The 11,066-nt window shown below is 43.2% G+C and overlaps 1 protein-coding gene across 1 annotated transcript; it reads right to left on the bottom strand.

Annotated features, from left to right (window-relative positions):
- Positions 1–367: 367 nt before the first annotated feature.
- Positions 368–9,786, bottom strand: LOC117479844 (E3 ubiquitin-protein ligase TRIM21-like). Its single transcript, XM_034126941.1, has 2 exons — positions 9,696–9,786; positions 368–2,674 (listed from the first exon to the last, which is right to left on the bottom strand). The coding sequence occupies exon 2, from the start codon at positions 2,666–2,668 to the stop codon at positions 1,025–1,027; it is 1,644 nt and encodes a 547-aa protein (XP_033982832.1). The 5' UTR covers positions 2,669–2,674; positions 9,696–9,786; the 3' UTR covers positions 368–1,024.
- Between the last annotated feature and the right edge of the window lie 1,280 nt (positions 9,787–11,066).

The raw sequence follows: 11,066 nt of genomic DNA, 5'->3' as shown, positions 1-11,066 counted from the left end.
ATTCCCATATCAAGCCGCCGATAATCTTGAATAGAGGCGTAATAGGTGAACTGGCTCCAGTGCGTAGTAATACACTGGCAATTTTCAACAAATGAAATAGTTCCAAGATATAGAAGGGTCTGATAGGAAAAATCAAGCAGCGGAATTACACTAAATACCCCATTATGTCAGTACCGGTTAGTAACTCATATTATTGATGTTTTTACTCCTCTGTTTTGGTATGGATTAAACAAACTGGATTCAGAGCTGCTGATAGGTGGATTTTGTTACCTTTGGACAGGCTGGCTTTGTCTTCCCTTCTTCCAGTCTTTCTGCTAAGCTAAGCTAACCAGTTGATGGAAAAACACAAAAAAACATTCTTTGTTCCTTTTTTTTTAATCCATTGAGGCTTCATTCAAACTATACAAGCAGTGTGCAGAGAGATGAACAAAATAAAATTAACATAACACAACAGACAGCTGAGATGTAACATTTTCATTTCCCTCGTTTGTTAAACCACTGCAGCCTAATGTTTTATGATCAGATATTGTTGATTCTCCAAGTAACTGCCAATACATTTTGTACCAATATACTGTAATTAAAGCATGAATCCTGAATCTACCCTTTTAAAACATATCAGAAACACCCATAATTTTCCCCTCAATTTCAACATTATATATATAAAAAAAAAAAAAGTATATATACAGTATTTTACTAATGAAAAAGGAGTGCATTACTTCCACTAGTAATGTGTGCTAGTATGAAACACTTTTTGAACACACAATTCTGAGACAATAAATACTTTTCTTGTCCCCCTGACATATAAAGAAGTGGTAAAAGTTTATTTCTGAGTAAATAGTTTTCTGATCACTTGAAGTTATGACGGCAGGTAGTGCAATCTGTATACTCAGTATTTTATGTATTTGTATGCGTCTCAAGGTGAATCATATGTGATCAGATTCTGAAAAATTTAAAATGTGTACAATGTACACCACCCATTTAGTGATAGTTAGTGAATATTTCTGTAGAAAATCAAATGTTTGTTCTACTCAGTGTGATTGACAGGAGAGATGATCAGAGGGACAGAGTTTTCACCACCATCATTAATATAGGGACTAAAGAATGGGTAGAGTTTCTCTTTGAAGCAGCAGCCAGTGAAGCAGTAGATCAGTGCTGCAGAACCAACATCATAAAAGGAAACCAGACCCTCCTCATAATCCACAAACACCCCCACCTTCTCAGGCTGAGACTTCAGAGAGAGACGGACTCCAGGACCAGCAAGAGCTTTGTACTCATTTCCATTCCTCAACCATATCGTCCAGTAACCTTTCTGAGGAGACAGTCTGATCTTTCCCTTCCTGTTGATCGACTCTCTGGTCACTCCTAGATCCCAAGCAGTCTTCCCTTTAACCTGAACCTCGTAATAAAATCTTCCTGAAGAGAAACTCTGCTTTGCTAATACATTGACACGCGGATCAAATCTCTCTGGGTTGTCTGGGAGATTCTTCTTCACATCACCAAGTTTAACTTGTTTTCCATCATCAGAAAGGATGAGTTTGGGTTGTGCTGTATCAGGATCAAGAGTCACATCCACCTCATACTTCTGGACCCTCTTCAGCTCCACCTCAAGCAGCTTCTTCATCTGTTTACTGAGCGTCTCCTCCAGCTGAGTCACAGCTCTCCACACAGTCCCCTCATATGAAGGTGGACGGACCCTGACTTCTGTCCAGTTCTTGGTGGGTGGAGCAGCTTTCAGGGACGTGAAGCTTTGGAGGAGGTGGAGCTGGTCTTCAGAGCGTGAGAGCTGCTCCACCTCAGAGCTTCTCTTCTTCAGCTCAGAGATTTCCTGTTCCAGCTCTCTGATGAAGCCTTCACCCTGTTCCTCTGTCTCTCTCTGCTTCTCTTTGATCGTGTCGATGAGCTCGGCCTGGCTTCTCTCAGCAGACTCCTTCAGAGCGGTGAAGACCTGAACACCATCTGCTATCTCTCTGTCTGCTCCTTCCCTACTGAGCTCCACTGAGCGATTCATCTCCTGAATCTTCAGTCGTCTCTTCTGGATCATCTGCTGAATGTCAGCGTCTGTCTTCCCCAGCTCAGCCTTCTTTCCTTCATATCCTTCTTTCAGAGGAACAACATCATGTGTCTTGTGGTCTAAAACAGTGCAGAGCATGCAGACACACACCTGGTCGGTCTTACAAAACAGCTCCAGCAGTTTATCGTGCTTCACACACATCCTGCTTTCCAGGTTCTCCACAGGGTCGATCAGCTGATGTTTCTTCAGGCCTGCCCTTGTCAGGTGAGGCTCCAGGTGAGTCTCACAGTAGGACTCCAGACACACCAGGCAGGACTTCAGGGCCTTCAGTCTGGTTCCAGTGCAGGCGTCACAGGGAACTTCTCCTGGTTTGACAACTTGTTGCTCTGAGCTGCTGCTGCTGGCTTTCTGTTGAGCTGACTGTCTGAGCTGAGCAGCCATCTCAGAGATGAAAGTGTTGACCTGCAGCTCAGGCTTTATGTTGTAAACCTTTTTACAGTTGGGACACTGACACTGGACATCAACATCCCAGTGTTCAGAGATGCAGGCTTTACAGAAGTTGTGTCCACATGGTGTGCTGACTGGATCAGTGAACACATCCAGACAGATGGAGCACAGAAACTGATCTTCAGTCAGCAGACAGTTGGCAGCAGACATGTCTCTCTGGGGACAAAAGTTAGAAAAAAACACAACTGCAATTACATATTCTCTATTTGCCAGTTCATAGAGTCCTACTATGAACCCGAAAATGTAAACTACACCAACGTTTTATGTTAGAAATGACATACATAGACCAATGACAACCAAAAACATTTAGGTTTTTTGTCTGTAAGAATTCAAGTTCAAATGAAATCTGGAAAATCATAGCAGTATTCAGTTTAAACTCTAAAAAACCACTGTGTAAGCTTTAATCATTTTAGGGGATTTTGCCATTGTTGAACAGAGGAGTGAAACCTGAGCATCACTGAAGTTAATACTAGTTGTTAAAAAACAGTAACCGTTATCAGCTTCATAAGGCAGACAGCAGTTACTACAGAAACAGGTTCAAAGCTCAAGGCTGCTAACCACAGTGTGTACAAATTATATAAGATGAAATATGTAATTGTCATACCTTTTTATAAGCAAGACTTGTAACATAACACCAGATACCTTTTTTACAACCAAAATTGAAAATATAAGATTAACGGTGAGTGCCTCCATTTGGGGAAAGGGATCTATGGCAACCATTCATCCTCTTAAAATACACGTAATCCCCAAGACACAATTTGATCACATCAGCTATAATGCCCTAGAAGACATAGTGTTGCATTTAAAGGGGACCTATCATGCAAAATGCACTTTTGTACGTCTTTTATACATGAATATGTGTCCCCGGTGTTCCAGGGAACTCACCAAGTGTCAGAAAACACAACCCTCTCTATTTTCCTCCATACCCAAATCTCTAAAAAAAGGGGCTGCAACGGATCTGATAAAAACTCATCCAGATTTGAACACTGTCCTGACGTCAGGACGGTGGCGCTACGGCTATTGGGCCAACTCCACCAATCAGGAGGAGACAGCCATGGCCATTGCCGTTCGAAAGCGCTGGAGACGCTGTAGTACACATGCCAGGCCTGTAGATGGTGCTGTTCTCACTGAATCTGCCCTTGCTAAAACAGATCTAAAAAATGTCATATTGAGCAAAATGAGGCATGGCTAAAATGCATGATCTGTTTGGTATTTTGAAAAAAAAAAAGTATAAATATGCCTTATATAGGTATGGTCCTACACTATATTATTCAAATATAGCATGATAGGTCCACTTTAAGTTCTTCCTCCTGCTGCTTAGATAGTATTCCCACAAGCTTCCTGAAAAATGTTTTTAACTGCATGGCATCAGAGCTACTAGAGATAGTCAACACCTCCCTCAGCTCAGGACAGTTCCCAAAAGCACTAAAAACAGCAGTAATCAAGCCTCTTTAAAAAAAAATCTACCTAGACAACTCAATCATGCAGAATTATAGGCCAATTTCCAACCTACCCTTCTTGGGTAAAATTATAGAAAAAGCTGTTTTCCATCAGCTCAACTCTTTTTTGGCACAAAATAACTGCTTTGATGCTCTCCAGTCTGGGTTCAGAGCCCATCACAGCACTGAGATCGCACTTATGAGCAGAGATGGGGTCGTTACTAAAAAAAAGTAATATATTACATATTACATATTACTTTAAAAAAAAGTAATATATTACACTACTTCGTTACTCTCTACATAAAGTAACTCGTTACTTTACTCGTTACTTTACTCGTTACTTTACTCGCAGGGCCGGCCCGCCCCTCCCTGCAGGCAGATCACGCAGACTGCTAAAGTTTCAAATGTTCTCTTTAGTTCAGTTTCCATTGTCGCATAAGACTGATCCAGATAGCTCTGACCATGGCTGTCCTCTGTCTCCTGCTATCTGTATTTTGCGCAGTATATCTCTGAACGATGCGATGGTGATTCCACTGTGCAAATGGGCAACATTACCTCTACTATGAAGGATGCTACAAGCCTGTCCATCTCTGCTTTGGTTACCGGTCCTCCAAATTCTTGCGGCGGTGCACTCACAACATCCTCACTCTGGGTTCGGGGGTCCTTAGCGGTTAGCTTCACCTTAGCATGTGTTCTTTGCAGGTGTTTGTTGAGGTTTGACGTGGTGTTTACAGCAGTGGATAACAGCTTCTGGCCTGGACACAGTTTGCACCTCACCGTCACATTCCTGTCTATTCTTCGAACGAACTCAAAATAATGGGCATACCTCCACCCCTCGAAAGTTATCGCTGACTCAGCCATGTTTATGCAGCACTGCACGCGAGATGTGGACGTGCAAGTCGCGCAGATTACGTACATATAAACCTGCGGCGGAAACCCCTCTTGTCTGTCAGTGTGATTATGACTGATTTACTTTGTAACGCGTTACACCCAACTCTGCTTATGAGGGTCTTAAAGGACATATATTTAAACACAGACAAGGGCCAAATCACTATTTTGGTACTGCTGGACCTCAGTGCAGCCTTTGATACAGTGGAGCACAAAATATTACTGGACAGACTAGAAAACTGTGTTGGTTTATCTGGCAAAGCACTTAATTGGTTCAAATCATATCTGCAGGACAGGGACTTCTTTGTGTCTGTTGGTTCTTTTAAATCGCAACAAACAGCAATGACTTGTGGAGTTCCCCAAGGGTCGATTCTTGGTCCAATTCTATTCAACATATACATGCTTCCACTAGCCCAGATCCTAAAAGTAAACAAAATGTCGCACCACAATTATGCGGATGACACTCAGTTATAGATTACAATAAAGCCTGGCGATTACGGACCGCTACAATCCCTCACCAACTGCATGGAACAAATCAGTAGCTGGATGAGCAACAATTTCCTACAATTACACAAAAACAAAACAGAGACATTTATCTTTGGTGCCAAAAGGGAAGAACGGGCTGAAGTAAGCGCTAAACTAGGAGCCCTACTGCTAAATACATCAGAAAAGGTGAGAAATCTAGGCGTAGTTCTGGACCCCGACCTCAATTTCAAATCACACATCAACACAATTACTAAATCAGCATACTATCACCTGAAAAACATAGCCAGACTTTGCATCTACGGATTGGAGTGTGTTTGAGGACAATAACATCAACACACACACGGACACTGTCATCTGCTACATTGGGAAATGCATCGATGACGTGGTACCGAAGGTTACTGTACGAACATTCCCAAATCAAAAGCCCTGGATAAATGGCGATGTGCGCGGCAAACTGAAAGTGCGCACTATCGCGCACAGAGCTGGAGATTTGGAGGAGTACAGGAAGTCTAGGTATGATCTCCGGAGAGCAATCAGCAGTGCAAAGAGACAGTACAAAGAGAAGGTAGAATCTGACTTCAAAGGCTGTAACACCAGGAACATGTGGGCGGGACTAATGGCGCGTTTCCACTACACGGCCTCGCTCGGCCCCGCTCGGTATGGCTGGGCCTCGTTAGGACTGGCTCACTTTATGGCGCATTTCCATTACAGTTTAGGAACTGGGGCAGTATCTATAGTAACGCAGTGTAGGCGGAGCCGTGACGTGATCTTCAGAGGACCCCAGAAAAACAACACAGCCGTTAGCTGTTAGCACTCAGAGCTCACAGCTCCTCATATATGTTCAGAAACTAGACAAAAGTTAAACAAGTACAAACCACAGACTGCCTGTGTCATGGTGAATACAGTCGCTGCTTTATTTATGTCTGTATAGGCCGTTGTTGTGAGTGTGGACGGTCGGAGCATATACTGCGTTAGCTTAGCCAATCTCCATTTAGAACACACGCATTTTAAAAGGTTTTTCGCCTGCCGTCTGTCTGCAGACTTGACAAAGCATTAATTCATGGTTTTTACTAACCGGTATCAGTATGTTGTTACTTCGGCATCATTTTGAAACGTGTATTACAATTAAATCACGGTCAAATATGTCCATCTTGTTGTAGTTGTAGCCCCCTTGCCAGCGATGCTCTCTCTAGTTTAGCATACTCAGCCCGACTCAGCCTCGTTGTCTCTGGCCCTAGACCCACGATTTTATGAGGCCAGAAAAACTGTGAATTAGGACCCGCCGGCCGGTACTAGGCCAAGTGGAAACGCAACCAAAGACGGGCCGCTGACGTCACAGCCCTCTTAAACCGTGCTCCGCGCTGTAGTGGAAACGCGCCATTAGAACAATGACAGATTACAAAGGAGCAGCGGGGGGTGCTGCGGGAGTGTCTGCGTGCGCATCTCTCCCAGATGAGCTGAACAGCTTTTTTGCACGCTTTGAGAGCAGCCAGGCTGTGGAGGTACAGAGGGACCAGGAGCCCTGCCCTTTTGTTTTAAACAGGGCAGATGTGTGTAAATCCTTTAAAAGGGTTAACCCACACAAGGCTCCTGGACCTGATGGCATCCCTGGCCGTGTTCTCAGGGTGTGTGCAGTTCAGCTGGCAGAGGTGTTCACAGACATCTTCAACAGGTCCCTGCTGCAGTCTGTAGTCCCCACATGTCTTAAACACTCCACTATCGTTCCTGTCCCCAAAAAGACAATCATCACCTGCCCCAACGACTACCGCCCAGTAGCACTCACCTCCATCATCATGAAGTGCTTTGAGCGGTTAGTCAAATCATTCATCACCTCCTCCCTCCCTGAATCTCTGGACCCCCTGCAGTTTGCCTACAGAGCAAACAGGTCCACAGACGACGCCATAGCCCTCACCCTCCACACTGCCCTCTCACACCTGGACCCGAAGAACAGGAACACATATGTGAGAATGCTGTTCATTGACTACAGTTCAGCATTCAACACCATTGTGCCCTCCAAGCTGGCCATCAAGCTCAGAGACCTCGGGCTCAACAGCGCCCTCTGTGACTGGATCCTGAACTTCCTGACGGGCAGACCCCAGGCAGTGCGGGTGGGAAACATCACATCCTCCACCCTGATCCTCAACACCGGTGCCCCTCAAGGCTGCGTGCTCAGCCCTCTCCTCTACTCCCTGTTCACTCACGACTGCGTGGCCACACACAGCTCCAACACCATCGTGAAGTTTGCTGATGACACGACCGTCATCGGCCAGATCACAGACGATGACGAGACGGCATACAGAGAGGAGGTCGAAAACCTGACATCTTGGTGCCAGGAGAACAACCTCCATCTCAACATCAGCAAAACAAAGGAGCTGATTGTGGATTACAGGAAGCAGCAGGGAGAGGGACACGCCCCCATCGCCATCAATGGGACTACGGTGGAGAGAGTCAGCAGCTTCAGGTTCCTTGGGGTCCACATCACTGAGGACCTGACATGGTCTCTTCACACCACCACCATCACCAAGAAAGCTCGACAGCGGCTCTTCTTCCTCCGCAGGTTGAGGAGGTTCAAAATGGATTCCAGGATACTCTGCAACTTCTACAGGTGCACGATAGAGAGCATCCTGACCTTCTACAGGTGCACGATAGAGAGAATCCTGACCTTCTACAGGTGCACCATAGAGAGGATCCTGACCTTCTACAGGTGCACCATAGAGAGCATCCTGACCTTCTACAGGTGCACCATAGAGAGCATCCTGACCTTCTACAGGTGCACGATAGAGAGCATCCTGACCTTCTACAGGTGCACGATAGAGAGTATCCTGACTGGCAGCATGACGGCCTGGTACGGCAGCTGCACCGACCTCGACCGTAAGGCTTTACAGGGTGGTGAAAACTGCACAGCACATCACCAGGACGGAGCTGCCATCCATGGAGGACCTTTACTCCCAGCGGCTCAGGAAGAAAACACTACGGATTATCAAAGACCCCCATCACCCCAGCCACAAACTGTTCTTTCTGTTGTTACCGCAGGCGTTACCGCAGCATCCTGGCAAAAACAAAAAGATTCTGAGACAGTTGCTTCCCGCGGGCAGTGAGACTGTTAAACAATTGAACTGCTGAAACAATTTCAAAACATTCATCTGCTACTTAGTAATATATATCTACTATCTAATATATCATTCCAATAACTTGTATATAGACTCGTACTGCACTATTCCACTTTATTTTAGAACTATTTTTCTTTTTGTATTACTTTTACTATCTGTATTATTATGTTGCATTGTTGGAGAAGCCTGTGACCTAAGATTTTCAACTACATAATTACTCTGTAGCTATGTTAGTTTGACAATAAAGAACCTTGAACCTTGAACATTCATGTCTCAACAAGACCTTGAAAAACTAGTCCACGCATTTTTAGCAGGCTTGATTACTGTAACAGTGTATTTACAGGTCTCTGTAAAACATCGGTTAAAAAACTTCAACTAATCCAGAACGCCGCTGCCAGAGTCCTGACCAAAAGAAAAAGAGTAGAACACATCACCCCAGTACTCAGATATCGGCACTGGCTACCAGTAGCTTACAGAATCAATTTTAAAATTATATTGTTAACTTATAAAGCATTAAATGGTTTGGGACCCCAATATATGTCCGAGATGCTGCTCTGTTACGAGCCCCCCAGAGCTCTGAGATCATCGGGGGCGTACTCATTGTTCCCCGGCTGAGGACCAAACACGCCGAAGCTGCTTTTAGTTTTTATGCTCCCCACAAATGGAACAAACTTGCAGAAACCCTGAGGTCTTCACCAACGCTGAGTTATTTTAAGTCGAGGCTAAACACACTACTTTTTACAGCTGCTTACCCAGAAGTCTTTTAACTTGTTTTAGCACCTACCGTATTTACAATGTCGTTTTTAAACTATTTTGTATCTCATTTATACATGTTTTTTATGAATCTGTTATTCCATTATGTTTATTTATTGTGTTCCTTTCTGTTGTCTTATGTGTTAATGATCATGTAAAGCACTTTGAATTGCCTCTGCATCTGAAATGTGCTATATAAATAAACGTACTTTACCTTACCTTACCTTGCTTTGGACAGTCCAGAACAAATCTAATACTTAGATACTACTTTGTTTAATAAAGTCATTTATAAAGATGTTTTCAAATACAGGAAATATGAAAATAAGTACAAGCTAATGCTAGCTTTGGCTGTATTCTGTCTAACCTTCCTTACCCAGAGTTTACATTGTATTTGTGGCTGTTGCTAATATCTTAACTGACACATTTCTATAGTATAATATTCTTATATGAATCCAACTGTGACTAGATATTTAGTGAGTGATGTGTCTGTAGTGCACTCACCAGTGTTTGCAGAGGTTCTGCTGTGTTGAAAAAAGCTGCTGGATTCAGTTGTTTCTTCAGAGAAACAGACACTGCTGCTCTGCTGTCGCTCCGACAAAATTCAGCTTTCATTTCCAGGAAATGGAAACTCTCCTCTTACAGTGTGGTCCCACGTCTCAGTGGCTGTTTGCCAAGAGGGATTGGAGGAAGAACTGTTGAGGCTTGTTATTTAAATTTGTGACGATGCATTTTACAACTGATCCAAGAGGCTTTCAAATAGTGTATTGAGCACAAGTAGGAATATTTTCTCAATGCATAAAGGACATCTCTTTACACATCTGGAGATGTATAGCTATATTTCAGAATGGTGTGTTATAGTCCCTGTTTAAGAGCAGCTTGTGAAACATTTCCTCCTCCCTGAACAAACTGTCTGAAAATGGGTCTTTACTTAAGTGCCATTTTTCACTACTTTGTACTTTTACTCCACTACATGTATGTAATACCTTTAGTTACTTAAGTACAAGATCTGAGTACTTCTACTTTAAGATCTGAGTACTTCTACTTTAGTACAAGATCTGAGTTCTTCTACTACAAGATCTGAGTACTTCTACTTTTACTCAAGTACAAGATCTGAGTACTTCTACTTTTACTCAAGTACAAGATCTGAGTACTTCTACTTTTACTCAAGTACAATATCTGAGCACTTCTACTTTTACATTACATGACATGTCATTTGTTAGACGCTTTTATCCAAAGCGACTTGCATACATTCAGTACTGTGGACAATCCCCACAGGAGCAATTTGGGGTGAAGTGTCTCAGGGACACAACGACATGCTGACTGCAGTGGGACTCGAACTTGCTACCCCCTGATTCGAAGTCCAGCACACTACCCACTGAGCCACAGCCTCCTTACTCAAGTACAAGATCTGAGTACTTCTACTTTTACTCAAGTACAAGATCTGAGTACTTCTACTTTTACTCAAGTACAAGATCTGAGTACTTCTACTTTTACTACAAGATCTGAGTACTTCTACTTTTACTCAAGTACAAGATCTGAGTACTTCTACTTTTACTCAAGTACAAGATCTGAGTACTTCTACTTTTACTCAAGTACAAGATCTGAGTACTTCTACTTTTACTCAAGTACAAGATCTGAGTACTTCTACTTTTACTACAAGATCTGAGTACTTCTACTTTTACTCAAGTACAAGATCTGAGTACTTCTACTTTTACTCAAGTACAAGATCTGAGTACTTCTACTTTTACTCAAGTACAAGATCTGAGTACTTCTACTTTTACTCAAGTACAAGATCTGAGTACTTCTACTTTTACTACAAGATCTGAGTACTTCTACTTTTACTCAAGTACAAGATCTGAGTACTTCTACTTT

The sequence above is a fragment of the Trematomus bernacchii genome, unplaced genomic scaffold (genome assembly GCF_902827165.1).
Source record: "Trematomus bernacchii unplaced genomic scaffold, fTreBer1.1, whole genome shotgun sequence".
NCBI lineage: Eukaryota > Metazoa > Chordata > Actinopteri > Perciformes > Nototheniidae > Trematomus > Trematomus bernacchii.
Note: the sequence above shows the minus strand (reverse complement) of the source record. Positions and strands in the feature narration are given on the sequence as shown.